The following is a 22,605-nucleotide window of genomic DNA, read 5'->3' as shown; positions in this document are numbered from 1 at the left end:
AAAAATATACATATGCTTAAAGAAAAAAAGACAGTGGGTTATATAGTTAACTGGCATATATGTAGTATGTACATAGTGCTGCCAGTTGTTTTTATGTGTTAATAAAGGATGATTGGTGGTGGCGGTGGTGGTGGTGGTGGTGGTGATTTTTTTCAACAAAGTCTTTCACTTCCAGTTGGAAGGCTCTTCTTAGCATGCCTGCTTGGTTTTGCCTTGATTCAGTTGTGCTTTTTCTTCTTCACTTGGAATTGGCCTTCTTTTCACATCAGAGACTTCAAGTTTAGGTCAAGATTCATTTATTTAAAAAAAACAAAGAGCAATTTTAAACACTCTTTGTATCCTTACCCCCTGTATAATCTTTACCTAAAAAATTTTCTTAACATTTATCTGTACAGTTTGTACCATACTATCATATCTTTATTAATTCTGCCTTAAAAGTTTTCAGTTGTTTTATGTATATTGTTTGTCCCTAACTAGATTGTAGACTCCTAGGGGGCAGCAGCTAGTGTGTTAAATATAATTTACATTTATTTTAATACATAGTAAAATGTGTTTACAGTAGGTGCTTAATAAGTACTTAGTAGTTGATCTTACAGCTCACAAGTATTCTGTAAGCTATTATTTTATGAGTATAAATTTAAAATTTCCTTTGGCATAAGTTATGTAATCATAAGGAACTACTGTGGTGATCTTCAGTGATTAATCATGGAAATGCAATATGTGAATATATAGATATGTCATATATAGCTATGTACCATATATTTTTATATATAATCATATATATATAATCACTTATATATAATCATATATATGTATATATATAATCACTCATCGCTTTGACCTTAAATCTTTATTCTTCAGGGTTGTTCGGGTTAGTTGGTTTGTCTGTGGCCTTTTTTTTTTTTTTGTCAGATACTATTTTGGACCAGGCATGGTGTCTCATGCCTATGATACCAGCACTTTGGGACGCCAATCACCTGAAGCCAAGAGTTTGAGACCAGCCTGGGCAACATAGCAAGATACCATTTCTACAATAAAATATATATAATTAACTTAGTTATCTAAAAAGTTGTCCGAGAACATATCCCTTCTTTACAATCTAATGATTAACCTTTTGTTATTAAGCAAAGTAACTTACAACGTAAGTTTGCAGGATGTTTGTTCTTACATAAAGATAGTGAAATCTCAAACTACCAGCAAAGCAGTGAATCAAAGATGAAATTTATGTAAGCTTGTCTGGGGCTCTTGGACCTAGCCTCCAAAGTGTAGTGTTTAAAACAGTGGGGAATGCTAGAGAAAGAGGTAAAACTCTTTACTATCTCATTAGGATTCCCACATACTTTTTTTTTTTTTTTTTTTGAGACAGAGTTTCGCTCTTGTTGCCCAGACTAGAGTACAATGGCGCAATCTTGGCTCACTGCAACCTCTGCCTCCCGGGTTCAAGTGTTTCTGCTACCTCAGCCTCCCGAGTAGCTGGGATTACAGGCATGCGCCACCATGCCCAGCTAATTTTTGTATTTTTAGTACAGATGGGGTTTCACCATGTTGGCCAGGATGGTCTCAATCTCTTGACCTTGTGATCTGCCTGCCTCAGCCTCCCAAAGTGCTGGGATTACAAGCGTGAGCCACCGCACCTGGCTTCCCACATACTTTTAATCAAGTTTGTTGTATTACTTGATATCTTCAATAAAATTCACATTTGTTGGCTTGGGACCATATAACTAATACTTTCTTTTCTTTTTTTTTTTTTTCTTAAAATGTCCATTTAACAACAGATTGAGTCAAGTACTGGCCACAGAGTACTGTGGCTAGGTCCTGTGCCATTATATTCCAGTGCCTTGTAGAACAGGCCAAAGTGCCCGATACTGCCAAGTACCATGTGCTAAGATAGCTGTGGCCTAGAGGGTCCTTGAGAGTGATGCCAATCATCATTAAAAAGCATTTTTTAAGCACCTATCTGTACATGGTTCTGTCCTAGGCACTGTACAAAACGAGTTAAACAGACATGGCCCCTGTCCCCTGGGAGTTTTCAGTCTAAGATGATGCTGACATGGACAGACATAAAGGATACTGAGACAACTGAACAAACATTGAACAAGAACATAAAGTACTAACATTATGCACAAGCAAAGGGGTAAGTGTATTTTGTGGGGTAGTATGTAAAGGAAGCCTCATGGGACATGGACAGGGTGGGGTAGTCAGCCTCTATCAAGTTAGGTTAGTCTTTGCTGAGAAGTTGGGTTTTTATACAGACTTAAAGTAGGGACAGGACGTTCCACACATGTAGCAAAAAGACTTGGAGCAAGGATCAAAGTTTATATTGTTAAAGTGTCAGTGGCCTCAAAATTCTGCACTTCTGGATGGCTCTGAAAATGGGGTTAGTGTCTTAGCTTTAGAAAGTTGCCATTTGAGGGCCAGGTACAGTGCCTCACGCCTGTAATCCCATCACTTTGGGAGGCCGAGATGGGTGGATCATTTGAGACCAGAAGTTCTAGACCAGCCTGGGTGACGTGGCAAAACCCCATCTCCACTAAAAATAAAAAAATTAGCTAGGTGTGGTGGCATGTACCTGTAGTCCTAGCTACTTGGGAGGCTGAGGTGGGAGAATCGCTTGAACCCGGGAGGCAAAGGTTGGCATGAGCCAACATCACGCCACTGCACTCCAGCCTGGGCTATAGAGCGAGACTCTGTCTCAAAAGGAAGTTGGCATTTGAGTTTGGCGTAGGTCGAAATCAGTTCAATGCAAAGCAAAAAACAAACAGAAAAAACATGGGAACTTGAGTGGCTTCTGTGAGCAGTCTGTCTTGCTCGTTGAATCTCTTTTATAAATTATTGGCCACTTAACAGAAGGAACTTATCTTCTCAGGAACTTATACTAGGTTGTCTTGTAAAGTACCTGCTTATGCTCATTAAATCATGTTCTGTGTTAGAAACTTTCATACAACAAAGTATAGAATTATGTTTCTCTGCCAGTCCAAGTGCATTGGTATTTACAACTAATTGATCATAACCAGTTACATATTTATTTGTTTCTTCTCCACTCCAACAGCTTCACTTGACTAGCCTCTAGGAGTTCTGGGTGTTATTACAAGCAATGCCAGCAAATGTTGAACATTAAGTATTACCTACCTGCCCTTCAATCATTGACTTCTTTTTTTTTTTTTTTTTTTTTGAGGCGGAGTCTTGCTCTGTCTCCCAGGCTGGAGTGCTGCGAGTGCAGTGGCGCGATCTCGGCTCACTGCAAGCTCCGCCTCCTGGGTTCACGACATTCTCCTGCCTCAGCCTCCAAGTAGATGGGACTACAGGCGCCCGCCACCACGCCCGGCTAATTTTTTTTGTATTTTAGTAGAGACGGGGTTTCACCGTGTTAGCCAGGATGGTCTGGATCTCCTGACCTCGTGATCCGCCCATCTCAGCTTCCCAAAGTGCTGGGATTACAGGCGTGAGCCACCGCGCTCGGCATCATTGACTTCTTAACTTCCAAGGAGTACCTGTAGCAGCCAAAACATAAATTTTAATTTATATTACAGTGGCAGCAAAAATCTACTTTTGTTTGCTATGTCTGCCAGACAAAACTGATTACTCCTTTTTTATTAGACATAGACTTACAAGCCCCAGTAGTTCTCAGCTCACTTTTTGATATCATTTACATCTGAAACGTGAAAACTTGAATTTACCCAGAATATTAGGGTGTAGTTGTTCTCTTTACAAAAGCCTCTTTATTATACAAAAGAAGTAATAGTTTCCCTGCTAATTGCAAGCTTCTCTGGTACCCTTTAAATTAATAGATTTTTTTAAACTTAATATTTATACAAAGCTTCAGTTGCCATTCATTGTGTAAACACGGTGCTATTGGAAACGTAAGTGTTGAGGCCCACTAAGGCATTAAAAATTCAATAATGCCTTTTGAAAATATTGAAACTTTCTTATGCCCTTATATATTTAACTTGTAAGGTACATTTATTATAGTTCTTCCTCTACACCAGAATTAAGGTTTTCAAAGGCTGCTGTCTTGCCTTTTTCCACTTCCCGTAACTTTTTGTGATGTAATCTGACAGCAATAAGAATCTAGTAACGGTTGCTTTTTTCCAAAGTTTACGACCCCTGAGCCCAAGTCATGAGATAGTAGCACATAAACTTCATAAGAAGAGTATCAATTAGGGACTGTCATCCAAAAGATTTCAGTGATTGTTCTTACTCACCAAGTAGCTTGCCAGATAATCTTTAGCTCTCAGAAATACCTCCCCTGGGTGGCAGTTTATTATTCTAATGGTATGCTTAGCACTAGGCATTTATCTTTTCTTTTAAATATTAAGCTAATCTTACTAATGTCCGGAAAAGCCTTAAGAGGTTTAGACAAAGTAAACTTAAGAGAAAAGCCAAGACAGAATTTTGTCAGAAAAAACTAGAATTAGGTGCTATAAAATGCAGCCTGTGCCTCCATTTTATCTGGTACATCTTTTGCCTGTAACACAAGAGATGAGTAGAAAATTTCCAAAGAGGAAATATGAAAAAAAAATTTTTCTTATACAAAAGAATTCACACCCAATGATATAGGAAGAAAATTGAGCTTAGGTTAGAACCTTCTGAGATCTTCCGAGAAAAAACAAGAAAAACAATTCAAACATCTGTAGGTTGTCACTGTTCATGATAGATAAAAGTAATAGTGATGGGTTATATTTTAGGAATTATGCTTTCATTCAAATATTTGAATTTTTTTTTTAAGGAATTATATTGCTTTACTCCATCAGTAGGTAGTTCCAAGTGCAAGATAATTCAGTTCAACAAATGATTGAGAGTAATAGGAACTTGGGATAGATCAATGATCAAAACATCATTTTCCCTTTGGAGTTTTTGTTTTGTGTTGTTTTGTTTTGTTTTGTTTTGAGATGGAGTTTCACTCTTGTTGCCCAAGCTGGAGTACAATGGCGCCATCTCAGCTCACTGCAACCTCCACCTCCCGGGTTCTAGCCATTCTCCTGCCTCAGCCTCCTGAGTAGCTGGGATTACAGGCGCATGTCACCACACCTGGCTGATTGTATTTTTAGTAGAGATGGGTTTCACCATGTTAGTCAGGCTAGTCTCGAACTCCTGACCTCAGGTGATCCGCCCACCTCAGCCTCCCAAAGTGCTGGGATTACAGGCGCAAGCCACTGTGCCCGGCCTGTAGCTTATTTTCAGATGCAAAGATCAGCAAACCTTTCTGTAAAGAACCAGATAGTAAATATTTTAGACTTTGCATGTGCCCATGTTCCAATAAAACTTAATTTACAAAAACAGGCAGATGTCTGAATTTAGCGTATAGCCCCTAGTTTCCCAACCTCTGTTATAGTAAGTGGAAACATAATTAATAGGTAAATTAGGGTATGTTAGGTGATAAGTGCTTTGGGAAAAAGAAAAATATAGCAAGGTAATCAAATGGGGAGTGTGGTGAAGTAGGTAGGGGTTCGTAAGTTGGGCTTCACTTAGGTCAAGAAGAAGAGGAAGGGGCATGGTGGCACACACCTGTAGTCTCAGCTACTCAAGAGGCTTAGATGGGAGGATCACTTCAGCCAGGAGTTTGAAGCCAGCCTGGGAAATATAGTGAGACTCCGTGTCTAAAAAGAAAAAGGAAAAAAGAGGAAGAACCAGCAAAGGAGACTGAAAAATGAGTAGTGAGATAGAAAGAAAAATGAGAGGTGTTCTCAGCTTGGTCCAGTGGCTCACTCCTGTAATCCCAGCACTTTGGAAAGCCAAGGTGGGCAGATCGCTTGAGCCTAAGAGTTCCTAAGAGTTTAAGACCAGCCTAGGCAACGTGGCATGGCGAAACCTCATCTCTGCAAAAAATACAGAGGTTAGCCAGGCGTGGTGGTGCACACCTGTAGTCCCAGCTACTTGGGAGACTGTAGAAGAGGATTGCTTGACCCCAGGAGGCGGAGGTTGCAGTGAGCCAAGATGATGCCATTGCACTCCCGCCTGGGTGACAGAGTGAGACTCTGTCTCAAAAAAAAAAATAAAAGTTCAGGATAAGCCAAAGAAAAGGAAAACTGAGATTAGATTTGGCTAAATGGAAGTTGTTAGTGACCTTGATAATTAGTTTTGGTGAAGTGGGTTCAAAACTAAGGAGAGTATCAGATAGAGGGCCGGGCGCGGTGGCTCACTCCTGTAATCCCAGCACTTCAGGAGGCTGAGGCGGGCGGATCACCTGAGGTCGGGAGTTCAAGACCAACCTGACAAACACAGAGAAACCCTGTCTCTACTAAAAATACAAAATTAGCCAGGCATGGTGGCACATGACTGTAATCCCAGCCACTGAGGAGGCTGAGGCAGGAGAATCACTTGAACCCAGGAGGCAGAGGTTGCGGTGAGCTGAGATCGTGCTGTTGCACTCCACCCTGGGCAACAAGAGCAAGACTCCGTCTCAAAAAAAGAAAAAAAAAAAAAAAAATTCTTCAGGGGAATTTCGTTGCAAAGGGAGCAATGAAATGAAGCAGTGGGGCAAAAAGGCTCAAGAAAAAATTTGGTTTTAATTTTTTTTTTTTTAACACAGAAGAAATAATAGCGTGTTTGTTTGATGAGGAGCCAGTAAAGAGCAGGGAGAAATTACATAGGAGAGTGGGAGAGAATTGCTGGAGCTGTGGCCTTGAGTTGCCGAGGGGATAGGACCATCTAGTGCATAAGCGAGGGGACTGACTTCAGCTCAGTGGGATATTGGTTGATGGGTACATGTGCTGGAGGGAGTTGGTAAATGTTCTCTTATGGCTTCAGTTTTCTGATTAAAAAATTACTAGACCAGGCATGGTGGCTCATGCCTGTAATCCTAGCACTTTGGGAGACTGAAGTAGGAGGATTGCTTGAGCCTAGGAGTTCTAGATCAGCCTGGGCAACACAGGAGACCCCGTCTCTACCAAAAAAAAATAATAATAAATAAATAAATAAAATTAGCCGAGCATGGTGGTGCACATCTGTGGTCCCAGCTACTTGGGGCGCTGAGGTGGGAGGCTCGCTTGAGCTGGGGAGGTCAAGGCTGCAGTGAGCCATAAGCACGCCACTGTACTCTAGTGTAGGTGACAGAGCAAGACCCTGTCTCAAAGGAAAAAAGAAAAAAATCTAATTATCAATCGATACAAAGGTTGAAGTGCTGAGGTTTTATATATACCTATTGTCTTTAACTTCTACTACCAGCATTTGAGGGATCTTTGGTGACTAAGATGACTTTTATTGTGCTTTCTAAGGGAGTTACAAACTTAACCCAGCAAATTTGTATGTTATGAGAATTCAGCACTATATTCTGAGATTAAATAATGATGCATGTAATGCCTGTGACACAGCACACAGTCTCATGTAGACCCTCAAGAAATGCTATTTATTAGAGGATGTAGAGTTGGTGTGCACTGAATTAGACTTGTTTCATCTCTCTGGTCCCGAAAGATACCTTATCATTGTTTTAAATGCTATGTAAGTTAGAGCTTGACAGTAATAAGTAAATATGCTATATGTATTATAAATGACAGGTCCTTTGACATCTCTTCTAATGTTCTCTCTACTTAACAATGTATAGTCTGTCTTCATACAGTGACATAGTGATATTATTGGCTCCAGTGATCAGCAGGGAGTCTTGATCAGAGGCTCCATAGATGGATGCTTTGTTCTTACCTGTTTAATTATTTTATCATCAGAATCCTATGTTAATTATTTGTATAGAGAAAATAAACTGTTTTCGTGTATAGCTTCTGCCTTTAGATTATAAGTTCCCAGAAGGTAAGTAATAATTGTTACACATTTCTAAGAAGTTTTCATATTTTTTTGGTGGCTCGCACACACCTGTAATCTCAGCTACTTGGGAGGCTGAGACAGGAGGATCACTTGAACCCAGGAGGTGGAAGTTGCAGTGAGCTGAGATTGCACCACTGCTCTCCAGCCTGGGCAACAGAGCAAAAATCTGTCTCAAAAAAATAACAATTAAAAATTAAATTGAAAAAATAAACTTAGGGCCGGATGCAGTGGCTCATGCCTGTAATCCCAGCACTTTGGGAGGCTGAGATGGATGGATCACCTGAGGTCAGGAATTCGAGACCAACCTGGCCAACAGGGTGAAACCCCATCTCTACTAAAAATACAAAAATTAGTTGGCCATGGTGGTGCATGCCTGTAATCCCAGCTACCTGGGAGGCTGAGGCAGAAGGATCACTTGAGCCCAGGAGGCGGAGGGTGCAGTGAGCCGAGATCCTGCCATTGTACCCGAGGCTGGGTGACACAGTGAGATTCCGTCTCAAAAATAAATAGCTGGCCGGGTGCGACGGCTCACACCTGTAATCCCAGCACTTTGGGAGGCTGAGGCGGGTGGATCACCTGAGGTCAAGAGTTCAAGACCAGCCTGACCAACATGGTGAAACCCCGTCTGTACTAAAAAGACAAAAATTAGCCAGGCATGGTGGCAGACACCTGTAATCCCAGCTACTCAGGACGCTGAGGCAGGAAAACCACTTGAACCCAAGAGGTGGAGGTTGTGGTGAGCCAAGATTGCACCATTGCACTCCAGCCTGGGGGACAAAGTGAGACTCCATCTCAAAAAAAAAATAAAAATAATAAATAAATAAACTTAGATATTCAGTTATATTTGGCTTTTAAATCAGGGCTGAGACCCTTCCATTCTTCTGGAAAATTCTGGAGCTAAGTTATATTGGGCTTAGTGGCAGTCAGAATACCTCCAAATGCTGCTTTTCCAAATAACTTCCAGAAGGAAGTAGTAATCAGATTTCAGAGTAAGCATATAATAATAGAAGCACAATTGGCACATACAGCTGTTGGAATGCTATAAAAACTGGCTTCATAATCGTAAAAAGAAATTTGTTAGAGAATAATATTCAATTAAATACAGCATATTGAAAATCAAAGAGAGATAAATTGGCTTTATATAAACACAAGAAAATGGCCCTGGTTACCTTTATATGCTATATCAAGGTATACAGTGAGTGAAGTCAGAGAAATGATATTCTTACCAAATACGAGAGAATCTAATTGTTGCCAGGAATTTGATGGGAAAAGCAAGCTGAAATGACCATTTCACTCTACCGTGGCCAGTATGATTAAGAGATGAAAGTGAAAGGATTATTTCCTTTATAAGAAGCAACTATATTTGAGACTCTAATTTTAGGTTCAGTAATAAAGATAAAAATTTGAGGAGGCCATTTGCGAGAATTTATGAGGTAATATTTAGCTATTCGTGCAAATGACTGAGAAATTCTAAACTATTCTAGTCTGGGTTCCCATCAAATTTATAACAGTTATTTCTAAAGCATCAAAACGTCCAACTTCATGAAAGTATTTTAGGCTGAGTGTAGTGGCTCATGCCTGTAATCCCAACATTTTGGGAGACCAAGGCAAGAGGATCACTTGAACCCAGAAGTTCGAGGCTATAGTGAGCTATAATCATGCCACTGCACTATAATCTGGGTGACAAAGTGAGACCCTGTCTCTTTTTGAGGGGAAAGTATTTTAGATCTATAGAAAATATCAAACTAGTCATTTTAAAAGTCCACCCTGTGTTGAACCTTTACTTCTTTTCTTTGTGTTATAGGTCCAGTGGTTTACGTCTTGGATCTTGCAGATAGACTGATCTCAAAAGCCTGTCCATTTGCTGCAGCAGGAATAATGGTCGGCTCTATCTATTGGACAGCTGTGACTTATGGAGCAGTGACAGTGATGCAGGTTCACTATTTTACCTATATAGTGATATTACTTGGTGTGAAGATCTATTAAAACGTTTTTTTGTTAGACATTTAAAAGTGTATTATTTTGAATAAGAAATAACATTCTCATGTTGTTTCTAAACATGTTATTTCCCCTACTTTTTCTTTACCCAAAAAGGAGTATATTATAGCTGTATCTCCCTTTTTTCATAGTGAATCTTGGAGATCATTTCATATAAGTATGCAGAAATCTGCATAACATTCTATCTATAGAATTACAGCGATTTACTAACCAACCTGTCTCTTGTGGTTAGACGTTTAGTTAGTTCAGTGTTTTGCTATAAAAACAGTGCTGCATAGCTTGCAATCCCAGCACTTTGGGAGGCCAAGGCAGGCGGATCACCTGAGGTCAGGAGTTCGAGACCAGCCTGGCAAACATGGTGAAACCCCATCTCTACTAAAAATACAAAAATTAAGCAGGCATAGTGATGCATGCCTGCAATCCCAGCTACTCGGGAGGCTGAGGCAGGAGAATCGCTTGAATCCGGGAGGCAGAGGTTGCAGTGAGCCAAGATCACAGCACTGCACTCCAGCCTAGGCGACAGAATGAGACTCCGTCTCAAAAAAAAAAAAACAGTGCTACACAGAACTTGGATAAGTAGTCAAAAATAAAAATTTAAAAAAGAAAAGAAAAACAGTGCTACAATCAATAACTGCTGCTGAAGATTAGAGAGACATAAATTTCAAAATTTAGTCCCAAACCCTTGACTCTTCTTTTTATACCTTCTTCTTAAAGATTTCCAGCTATCAGCTTAGTTCTTTTTGTGTTCAGGTCTTTTGTCCTGTTCTTTTCTCAAATCCAGTGCTGCAATGATCTCTTGTGACTTCATACTCAAAATTATTGAAATCAAACTTGTCATTTCTTCCATTTGGAACCTAAATTTATTCTCCATCATCATTCCTCTGTTTCTGTTTCTATTTTCCCATCTATAGTTTACATCTTTTTTTTTTTTTTTTTTTTTGAGACAGGGTCTTGCTATATGTAGCCCAGATTGGCATGGAGTGGCACAATCATGGCTCACTGCAGCCTCAACTTCCTGGGTTCAGTGATCTGTCCACCTTAGCTTCCCTAGTAGCTGGAACTACGGGTGTGTGCCACCACGCCAAGCTACTTTTTTTGAAGGATGGTGGGAGGGGTCTCACTATGTAGCCAAGGCTGGTCTCAAACTCCTGGGCTCCAGTGATCCTCCCGCCTCAGCCTCCCAAAGTGTCCCAAAGTGCTGGAGTTACAGTTGTGAGCCACTGCACCCAGCCCATCCTACATGTTTAGAATTACGTTTGACTCTTCACGCGCCTCAATACTCTCCACAAACTGCCCCCCCCGCAAAACAAAGTCTTACTCTGTCACCACGGCTGGAGTACAGTGGCACAATCAAGGCTCACTTCAGCCTTACTCCTGGGCTCAAATGATCCTCATGCCTCAACCTCCCAAGTAGCTGGGACTACGGACACACACCACTATGCCCAGCTGATTTTTTATTTTTTGTAGAGATGGGGTCTTGGTATGTTGTACAGACTGGTCTCAACCTCCTGGCCTCAAGTGATCCTCCCACCTCAGCTTCCCAAAGTGCTGGGATCACAAGCATGAGCCTCCACACCTGGCCTAGTCTTCCTATTTTGTAGCCCTCTATTCAGTCCACTGAATAGCCAAGCAGTTTTTCCATTTTGATATGTCTTGCATCTGTGGCTTCTTTTCCACAGTCTTTACCACCTGACTTCTTGTCACTTCCTCATACCTGGATGGCTGAAGAAGCTTCTTGGTTTATCTGACTTCATGTTCTTCTATCAGTCCATCCTTCCAAATGAATCCTCTTAAAATAGTACCGTCAAAATCTTACTCTCCATCTTAACATCAACATTATCTTAAGTAGTAGTCTTCAAGAGCAGCATCTAGATTGGTTAAGTGTTTCCTAAGTAACTCTGTAGTAGTGAACACAGGTTTGTAGATGATATAATTTGCTTTTCTTTAATATAAATTAGAATTTACATGAACAAAAAAGGAATGCATGGAATTTTACCTAATATTCCAGGAGCTGCATATGTATCTATGCCAGGGTCAAACCTTTATAGCTTGCTCCATTAATGGTCATGATGAGACAGAGTATTATGAGACTTCCTTATAAAATAATGATGACATCCCAAAAATGTGGATACAGTTACTGAAATGAATCACAGTGAAACATCATTTGACATGAGTGTAGTGAATAAACTTTGAGAACCACTGACTTGAACTTTAGCCTGATTTGATATGCAGGGTACTCCGTAATTGTACTTCATTCTGCTTTAAGGCCTGTTGGCTGTCTCCTCCAACCCATCCTTATGTTGTTTAGTTTTTTACCTCTGTCCTTTGGCTTATGTCATCCTCCCAACCTAATACCTGCCCTTCTAGTCTTCTGTATACTTATTCAAATCTAAACCCTCCTTCCAGGCTTAGCTAACTTTCCTCCACAAAACTTACAGGCAACTCCTGCCTGCTATGATTCCTTCTTCCTCCACATTCTTGACATTTTTATTCTTCAAATGGCAGCTAGTCCTGCCCTGATGAAGTGACATTTCTTATATAGATTATCTATTTAACTTTTCTTGTTTTTAGGCCTTATTTTTCCTGTTAGGAGGTAATTTCCTTGAAAGCAGAGTCCATTTTATGCTTCTGTATTCCCTGTTACAGCATCTACACAGAAACTAACACATTAAAGGGTTTCATAAATCTTTGTGGTTTTGTTTTTTGTTTTTCTGTTTGAGACGGAGTTTCGCTCTTGCCCAGGCTAGAGTGCAGTGGCATGATCTCAGCTCACCACAACCTCCGCCTTCCAGGTTCAAGCGATTCTCCTGCCTCAGCCTCCCAAGTAGCTGGGATCTGGGCATGCACCACCATGCCCAGCTAATTTTGTCTTTTTAGTAGAGATGGGGTTTCACCATATTGGTCAGGCTGGTCTCGAACTCCTGACCTTAGATGATCTGCCGCCTCTGCCTCCTGAAGTGCTGGGATTACAGGTGTGAGCCACTGCACCCGGCAGTCTTTATGTTTTTTATGTGACCAGTTCAAATAATGAGTATTAGTATGTCACCTGAGGAGGGAGGAGCAGGATGATTTCCTAAGACTGAGAAAGACATAGAAACTTAGAGGAGATTATACATTATTTAATGTACAAATACATTATATAGATATATATATTTTGCAAATGAGATTGAGTAATTTTCTTAAGACTTTATTGACCATAAGAAGTGAGATGGCTTTTTTTTAAGAAAGGCTTTTAGGCTGACACAATGTTAAAATAATATTGGTAATTAATGGGACACTTGTTAAGGTGGTACTTGTTAAAACACAAATAAATTGAAAACTCTGATCCCCAGCATCAAGGTATATGGTCCAAGACAAGACGTTCATAAATGAAACCACTGGAGAACAGTTACAGGTTAGATAAATAAATGTAGTAAGAGGACAGAAGACTATATAAACAATATTTTAATTTAGTAAAAGTGAAAGATCATTTGATTTGAAATTATGAGAAAAGTCTTGAACTAACCCTTAAAGGAAATAATTTGAATCGGTAGAATGAAATAAGCAAGGAAGCAAAAACTATACTACACATGTATTATGTGTTACTATTTAGAAATAACCTTCACATGTACTGTCTCACTTAAGATTTTTTTTTAAGCCCAGAAATGAGGCTAGCTATGACAGTAGGTAGGTAGTGTTGTGTGATTTAAGAGTATTGGGAAGATGACTTTTACTTTCCTGAGCACATATGATAGAGAACGTGCCCCTGTACACCATCAGTAGTATTTAGAATTTGCCTTTTAACACTTAATTGTTTTTCTCTGGTTCCTTAACAACCCTGCAGTACAAGTAAACCAAATTAAGGAATCAGATCACTGTTCTTTTCCCGTTTATTTTCTTTCCTTCTCCATGGACCTGTGGTAGAATCAATACTTCTTAGTTGTGGGGAACTTGAATAGGACCTTCCTCTTGCATTTTTATTGAAAAGACAACACAATAATTTTTTTTTCCCAGCACTGGATTGAACACCTAGCACTGATGCATTTAATCCTTGCAACAATTTTATGATGTAGATTATTATTATTATAAAGTATTCCTGGTTTACTGGTTTAGAGAGTTTACATGTCCAGTGCCACACAGCAGAGAAGAAGCATTAGGACTTCTGTCCCTTGGCTCCTTAAGTGAAGCCTGGTCCCAGAGGCAACTGGAACATTTTATCCTGGAACAGTGGAAACTTAATATTTAGCCTAGTTCCCACTTTTGCCTCTAGTGTAAAGAGAACCCCCATTAGCATTGCCCATTCTTACTTACAGTACTTATCCGTAATTCTGAGTTTAAAAACCCTATTATTTCATCACTGTTTCATCCTCTCATTAGGATTCTGGCCAGGTGCCATAGCTCATGCCTGTAATCCCAGCACTTTGGGAAGCTGAGGCGGGCAGAACCCTTGAGGCCAGGAGTTGGAGACCAGCCTGGCCAATGTGGTGAAACCCCGTCTCTACCAAAAATACAAAGAAAAAATTAGGCATAGTGGCTGTACTCCCAGCTACTCCGGATGCTGAGGCGTGAGAATCGCTTGAACCTGGGAGGCAGAGGTTGTAGTGAGCCAAGATCGCTCCACTGCACTCCAGCCTGGGCGACAGAGCAAGACTCTGCCTCTAGTTAATTAATTAATGTAGGATTCTAGTAGTACTTTAAAATCTCAGACCTTAATTAAAACTCTTAGCCTTTCAGCAGCAATGAACTGCAGGCCTACCTAGATACGAAGATCTAGCTTTTAGCCCTTCTGCGGGAAAAACAAAAACAAAAAATATTTTTCTCTAAACCTGCAATTCTATAGGTCTTTTGTTTTTCTTTCTTTCCTTCTTTCTTTCTTTTTTTTTCTTCTTTTTTTTTTTTTTGAGACAGGGTCTCACTCTGTTACCCAGGCTGGAATGCAGTGGCACAGTCATGGCTCACTGCATCCTTGAACTCCCTGGGCTCAGGTGATCCTCCCACCTCAGCCTCCTGTGCAGCTGGGACTACATTCACATGCCATCATGCCCTGCTAATTTTTGTATTTTTTGTAGAGATAGGGTTTCATCATGTTTCCCAGGCCAGTCTCAAACTCCTGGACTCAAGCTACCCACCTACCTCAGCCTCCTCAGCGCTTGGATTACAGGCGTGAGCCACTGTGCCCAGCCAGGCCTTTATTTTATACCTAGATAACAAATTCTTAGACATTCGATATAATTCTTGGATCTCACCCCAAAATTGAAGTCTTAAAAATAATGTTTTTAAATCTTAGGACAAGAAAGCAGGATGTATGTGATTACACACAGGTTCACTGACTTTGTATTGGCCAAAATTGAATCAGGCCCATTGCTTATTCACCTTTCATTTATTGCCCCCGAGTATGATTATTTTAGCAGGTGGTGTACTGCAGGTGTTATACTACCTTATTTCTTCACAGTATATATATTTGCACACGTGTTTGGTTTGATTTTCTCTCACTTCTAGAAGACATCTGTTTAACCTGCCATTTCAGCCCCAGCACAAAGTCAGTATTCAGTTGAATGAATGAATGCATGTGTGAATGATGAGCCTCATCCCACTTCTAACTTGCTTGAGCACAGGCCATCTCTCTTCACTTTAGTTGTAACAAGTGAAATACTGGGCCTTTACTCACTCTTTGCCCTATTTCCTTTTTTTTTTTTTTTTTTTTTTTTTTTTTTGAGATGGAGTTTCACTCTTGTTGCTCAGGCTGGTGCAATCTCGGCTCACTGCAACCTCCACCTCTTGGGTTCAAGCGATTCTCCTGCTTCAGCCTCCCGAGTAGTTGGGATTACAGGCGCCCACCACCATGTCTGGCTTGTATTTTTAATAGAAACGGGTTTCACCATGTTGGCCAGGCTGGCCTCGAACTCCTGACCTCAGGTGATCCGCCTGCCTCAGCCTCCCAAAGTGCTAGGATTACAACTGTGAGTCACAGTGCCCAACCCCACTTCCTTTTTGTTTCCTTATTCTTAAATACCTTATAAGGTTTTTGCTGCTACCCATGAGGAACAAACTTCCTCTTGCTCTAGTCTATACCTGAATATTCACTCTCCTTTATATTTCTAAACCCAAAAAAAGGATATGTAACCCAACAAAGGATTTTTTTCAAATATTCTGAATTTATTTGCTAACACTTTGAGAATATTTAATCATATCTAGTTATAACTTTAGAGTGATCATTATATTGAAATTTTTAATGATATAAAAATAGAATTTCCTAGCCGGACGTGGTGGCACCCATGTGTAGTTCCAGCTACTCAGGAGGGTGAGGTGGGAAGATTGCTTGAGCCTGGGAGTACAAAGCCAACCTGGGAAACATAGCAAGACCCTGTCTTTTTTTTTCTTTAAAGGAATTTCCTGGCTGGGCACAGTGGTTCAGGCCTATAATCCCAGCACTTTGAGGGGCCAAGGCAGGCAGATCACCTGAGGTCAGGAATTCAAGACCAACCTGGCTAACGTGGTGAAACCCCGTTTTTACTAAAAATACGAAAAATTAGCTAGGTGTGGTGGCACGTGCCTGTAATCCTATTTACTCGGGAGGTTGAGGCAGAAGAATCTCTTGAACTTGGGAGGTGGAGGTTGTAGTGAGCCAAGATTGTGCCAAGACCAAAACTCCGTCATAGATAGATAGATAGATAGATAATTTCCTGGGAAATCATTATAGGTAAAACAATCTGGGCTACCATTATGGAATTGGGGCTTATGAAATATCATACACCAGACCATTTCATTTTAGGGCAACTCAAAAGGATCACCTTCCACATGCAAGACAGGAAGTTGTTAAGTTCTACCTGGAGACACAGAAGAATATCAAATTCGATGACATTATTGACCATTAGGAAGAGGCTAGCTTCCTGCCCTTTAATATTACATCTTAGTTAGATAAATTAACCAAGTAGAAATCTGGACTATATCCATAGCTCAAATTTGGTCCTCTCTACACACTTTTATAAAACATTTTTGGCCAGGCGTGGTGGCTCACGCCTGTAATCCCAGCACTTTGGCAGGCCAAGGCGGGCATATCACCTGAGGTCAGGAGTTCGAGACCAACCTGGCCAAGATGGTAAAACCTCATCTCTACTAAAAATACAAAAATTAGCCGGGCATGGTGGCATGCCCTTGCAATCCCAGCTACTCGGGAGGCTAAGGCAGAAGAATCGCTTGAATCCAGGAGCTAGAGGTTGCAGTGAGCCAAGATCACACCACTGCACTCCAGCCTGGGCAACAGAGCGAGACTCTGTTTCAGAAACAACAGCAACAAAAAGAGGTAAATTTAAGGCCAAGATTGATGTGGAAATGAAAAGGATTTTGGAGAGAGGGAAAAGGTAGAAATTCACAAATGCCAATTTTGTATTTCTTGCCTTCTGGGATCTACACCAATTTAGAAATAGCCCCAAGACTAGGATAGAGTAAGGAAAAGATTATATTAGCTTCATTACCCCCATAGATAGGGTACCCTAGAGTTCCTGGATTGGGAAAAATGCCTGGTATCTGTAACCAAAACTGGACCTCCTACTACAGTCCCTCAATTCTAGACCTTGAAAGTGCACTTAAGGAGGATTAGGTCTGTAGGGTAAACACTTAGCCAGCCAGAGACATCACACCCTATCTTACACACCACTAAGTAAGGAGAAAGAGCCAAAGAGAAATGAGCTTTCAGGCCATCTCTTGAAGGCCAGTCCTACCTCTTGGCTGGCTATGCTTAATCTCCTAGAAGGAAGATCAGGAAGACAATTGTTTTGCTGGAAGACAAATAGAACTTAGAATTATATCCCAGTTCCATAGCCCAGTCTAACCAAATCAAATAAAGGAATAGAAGCAACAATCAGGGGTCCCCACCCCTCTATTGTAATGTAATCAGTCTGGGTCAGCCATTTTAAAAGCTTTTTTATTCCTGTGTGGTATGAAATGGCTTGAGAACTTTGTTTTTCCCTTGAATGAGACATTTCTTATAAATAAATCAGGACTGATAGCTTTCCAGCTTATTTTTTAAACTTTTTATTTCTGTGTATTCTTTTGAAATGCTTACATTTTCTATTAAAAAAAAAATAGAGCTTAACATGCAACCCCTCATTTGAAAAAGAAGTAATTCTAACATATGCTATCTGTTTCACAGGTTGTAGGTCATAAAGAAGGTCTGGATGTTATGGAGAGAGCTGATCCTTTATTCCTTTTAATTGGACTTCCTACTATTCCTGTCATGCTGATATTAGGCAAGATGATTCGCTGGGAGGACTATGTGCTTAGACTGTGGCGCAAATACTCGAATAAACTTCAAATTTTAAATAGTATATTTCCAGGTAAGGCCCTGAACTGTGGTTGTAAAGTGCATACCAAATTGATCTTATAGAAGAACCATAACATGCTTTTTTAGCCATGTTTGAAGATATTCTAACTCTTCTGATTTATTAGCACTAATGCACTACATTTTTTTCTCTAGGGATTGGTTGTCCTGTTCCTCGAATTCCAGCAGAGGCTAATCCTTTAGCAGATCATGTCTCTGCTACTCGAATCTTGTGTGGAGCCCTTGTCTTTCCTACTATTGCGACAATAGTTGGTAAATTGATGTTCAGTAGTGTTAACTCTAATTTACAAAGGACAATCTTGGTAAGATGGCTTTAATATTACTTATATTACCTTGCAAAAGAGAATAAAGTGTATTTGTTTTTAGAAGGTGGGGAACTGTATAAATATTCAGTCTGTGGCTCCTACGCATTAAGCCTCTATTTGAGCCTCACTATCATTCAATAGCTTGAGTGGAAATAAAAAGAGGAGAAACCACTGCAGCAGTTCTGGCCTTTTGGAACTATGTTGTAGGTGCTTTCTCGCATGGCATATGTGTGAATCATTACACCTGCCCCTCTTGCCAGTGGGATTACAGTGCAGAGCTTTTGCTTTAGGATCAGATCACCTGGTTCAAATCCCATCACAGAAATTGTCTTGCTGTGAAATCTAAATCAAATGTCTGGACTTTTTGTTCCTGTAGTATGGTGATGGTAATGATGGTAATAATCAGGATTATTGTGAGGATTGTATAAGTACTAGCATATAGTAAGCACTCATGTTGTTTGCTATTATTGTTATTTCCACTTCTCCCCTCTGGTGGCATGTAACCTGCACGGACCTTGGGGGACTGAACAAAGGGGGCAAACGTGGGAATAAAAGACAAAGACAAGAGAGTATATTTGGAAGAAGGGGTCGGGGGCACCTTGCCTCTAGTGGACAAGGGCCCTGAAATTTACACAGCCTCCGTATGAGGCAAAAGAGATAGGAGAAGCAGGGATGATTGTTGGGTAATTGTCAGTCAGCAGTTTGGTTCACAGCAGGCTTGCAAGACTGCATCCTTCGAACAATAGGCACTAGATTTCCCAGTAGATGACTTCAAGGAACCCTGCGCCAGGGAGTGATGGCCCTCAGCAAACACTTTGGTGAGGTTTGCTCACATCCTGCATTCACGATAAACAGTTTGCTGTTTGGTTATATAGCCTCCAGTGGAATGCTGAGTTGATCATGATCCCTTTGGCCTTTCTTGCTCCCAGCAGTGGCAGTCTGCACATAGTGCCCTAGCATTCTTCTTTGTATATCAGAGTATATGTAAAACTACATGGAAGAAAGACTAGTCAGAAAGGATAATGGAGAAGGCATCTCTGTCCTCTGTTACCTGTAGTAACAGCGTATAGTCTGTCTCTCTCCCTATCTCATCTTCTAGTAGAAAAGGACAACTTTCATTTGCAGTCATCTGAATTAGTTTAGCATCAAAGCCTATGTCTTTTGTGATCTAAATAAAATTGCTGTTATTATTATGTTTCTCTAAATCTGCATTATAAAAAGGTAATTTTCCTCTTTATTTTAGGGTGGAATTGCTTTTGTTGCCATAAAAGGAGCATTTAAAGTTTACTTCAAACAGCAGCAATATTTACGACAGGCACACCGCAAAATTCTGAATTATCCAGAACAAGAAGAAGCATAAAACTGACTTCTGGTTGTTCTGCAGTTCTCTCATCCTTATGAATCTGTTGTGTTGTTTTGATTCCATCATTAATGCTCTTGTGGAGACTTGTGATAAGCTGCTGCTCCTATATTTTTTAAGAAATATAATAAAGCACTTAGGGCAGGGGAAATCATCTCGGTAATCACGGAACCTAAGGATGTGATTTGTTTTCATTGTTTGTATGTACTACTTTTATGGCAGTCATGTGAACCATTATCTTAGCATGGTGAACCTGGGTTTTGTTCATATTTTCTCCAGACAGAAATGCAAAGATCAAACTGTGCAAATATTAAAAAAATGCACATGCTGTTTTATTCAAATGCCTCTCATGTTTAGTGTTTTCTCAGAATCAGCAACTCAATTAAGGTACTATGAGGATTTTTCTCACTGACATAATTTGATTACATACTAAATAAGAGGACATGTTAATATGAGGAAATGTAAATTAAATTAGTTATAAATAACCAAAAATGTATGTAAAGATTCAAATGATTATCTGAATAAATGAGATTTTGTGGTGTTTTCTTTAACCCATATGATGTCCTCCAAAATGTGTAGGGTAAAAATTCACAGGGCTTCCAGATCACTTTTTCACTATTAAATTTTATTTGCATAATGTTGACATCTCATACTTCATGAAGTAATTTTGACTCATGCAGTCTATGTGTGCGCGTGCGCGCGTGTGTGTGTGTGTGTGTGTGTTTCAGTGTTTCATCAGGTCCTTCCATCTCTGGGAGTTTTTTCAACCCATATTTCTAGAAATTACAGCTGCCAGTTTATAGTAGTTTGAGCAGAGAATGATTTGCAAAAATAAAAATAAAGTTATTTTACTCTCCTCTTTCATTGATTCAGTTATTGAGATATTCGCTGATCACCTCCTATTTGCCAGGCACTGTGCAGAGTGCTATAGGATATAGTGGTGAACAAGACAGGCTTGGTCCAAGCTCTTACAGAGTTGATAATCTAGTTTCAGCACATAGAAAACCAGCAGTGAATAAACCAAGGTGAGGCCTTGAGCTCTTTGTTTTTATATTAATGAGGAGAAAAGTATGAAAACAAGAAGTCTTAAGTAAATATTGAGGTCATTGTTTTGGGCTTAAGTTTATTATAGAAAACCAACACTAATGTTTTTAGATTTTAATTGTCATATTGATGAGGCTAGCACCTTAATCACTGTTTAGTTTTGTATTCATTTTTAAAAGCAATTATTTAAGCCATTTTCAATAGATGGGCCATTTTAATGTTCAGCAACCTGAATGGTTATTTTTGTTAATTAAAATTAAATTTTTAAGAGATATTTCCAAAACCCTATTTATTTTCTTGTTCACAGTAATGCATGACAATAATAAATGCTTCCCCTTACTGATAAGTGGCCACTTTAGGAGTGTAGCAAATATAGATTGAGCTATGTTAGTTTGCAATAATATATGTTAACTTTAGTAATTAAAGACTGGTTTCTATAGTATGAATGTCTTAATTTTGAGTTATATGATGTTTATTTGAATGACTGTTGAACGTTCAAATTTTTATTATTTGGAGATGAAGAGAAGATCTGACTAACAGTGAGCCTTCTTAAGAGCACAACTACAGTTCTGAAGGGGAAATATAAAATCTATGATTATGTATTTTAAAAGATTATAGGCTGTAATTATAAAATATATTGGCTTTTCTTTCATTTTCAATGTGAAAAGATATATTAAATGGGCATATCTTGCATAATTTTGTTATATATAATAGTTTTTAGACAGCCTTTACTAAAGTTATGCAAACACAGTTCCCCATTTACTACTTTAATGCCCTTGACAGGGAGTAGCTGCTTGGGTTAATAGGTATTAGGGTTCATGAAGGGCGGGGAACAACTCTAATCCTTTTGGGGCAGGAGGGAGGGTTTTTTTAGGGTTGTGGGGAGGGAACTGCAAGTGCCTGAGGACCAGAGTGGCCTCTAGCCGTGGAATTGAACACTTTTAAACCTAAAGAGCCTTATTATTATTAGCTCAAGAAACACCACGTGCCAGTCTTTCCAGGAAGGTGACTTGCCCGACCATGAAGCAACAAAAGAGCACAGGCAGACTTAAAGTTGAATAGACCTGGGTTCAAATCATAGTTCAGTTTTCAATAACTGTATGTATGATTTTGGCTAAAGGATTTGACTTTCTCTCAACTGCAGTTTTCTTAATCTTTGAAATGCAAGTAATGTTTATCTCAGAAGACTATTTCTAGGATTAATTGAGAGATTAAAGGAACAGCAGCACTTTAGGCTCAAAATCGCCCCTACAGAGCAGTAGTTGTTTCTTAATTGCTAAGTAATCTGTTTGCACTCTACAAAAAGTAAATGAAGAGGTAAAAGAAAGTCATTAGGGGACAAATGAAAGAGATGATGTAGATTTTTGGGATGGGTGGGTATATTTTATTTTCCAGTTTATTTTCATATTTCTTTACTGTGTTATTTCTAGAAACTTTAATGTCTTAAACCTCTTTTATAAAATTCAATGATGACTAATAGAATTCTTTTCAAAAGTTAACTTATCTCCAAAGTGGCTGAAAATATTGTTTATCATTACATGATTATGAAATGACTGTGAAGAATATAAAATTAAACTTAGTGACTTAATTAGTCACTGCCTTGCTAACTTTGCTGTAATTTTTTTTTAAACGTCTTGTTTTTAATATAGCAAACTATCTCAATACTGGCTGGATTAGGTTAAATAAAGAATTTTTATGTTCTCTAGGTGTACTTTTAAATCTCAAAACATTCTGTACATACATAATTTTTTTTAATCACAGTTATCGAGATACTAGTTTATATAAGTAAAAGTAACCTGAATTTTTAAAAAACTGTATGGAGG

The 22,605-nt window shown here is 39.5% G+C and overlaps 1 protein-coding gene across 3 annotated transcripts in view; it reads left to right on the top strand.

Moving 5' to 3' along the window:
• Positions 1–22,389, top strand: part of MARCHF5 (membrane associated ring-CH-type finger 5) — a 58,999-nt gene extending 36,610 nt beyond the window's left edge. The window contains exons 3-6 of one of the 3 annotated variants that reach the window (XM_003903996.4): positions 9,560–9,690; positions 17,885–18,068; positions 18,209–18,375; positions 19,622–22,389. In XM_003903996.4, coding sequence (XP_003904045.1) covers positions 9,560–9,690; positions 17,885–18,068; positions 18,209–18,375; positions 19,622–19,738 — 599 coding nt within the window. In that variant the 3' untranslated portion in view covers positions 19,739–22,389. Of the gene's footprint in view, positions 1–1,978; positions 2,120–9,559; positions 9,691–17,884; positions 18,069–18,208; positions 18,376–19,621 lie in introns of those variants that run through there. The other 2 variants (XR_004176936.1, XR_004176937.1) reach the window with 2 other exon arrangements.
• The last annotated feature ends 216 nt before the right edge of the window (positions 22,390–22,605 follow it).

This window comes from Papio anubis, chromosome 11 (genome assembly GCF_008728515.1).
Source record: "Papio anubis isolate 15944 chromosome 11, Panubis1.0, whole genome shotgun sequence".
Classification (NCBI taxonomy): domain Eukaryota; kingdom Metazoa; phylum Chordata; class Mammalia; order Primates; family Cercopithecidae; genus Papio; species Papio anubis.
This window is presented reverse-complemented; position numbering and strand designations above follow the sequence as displayed.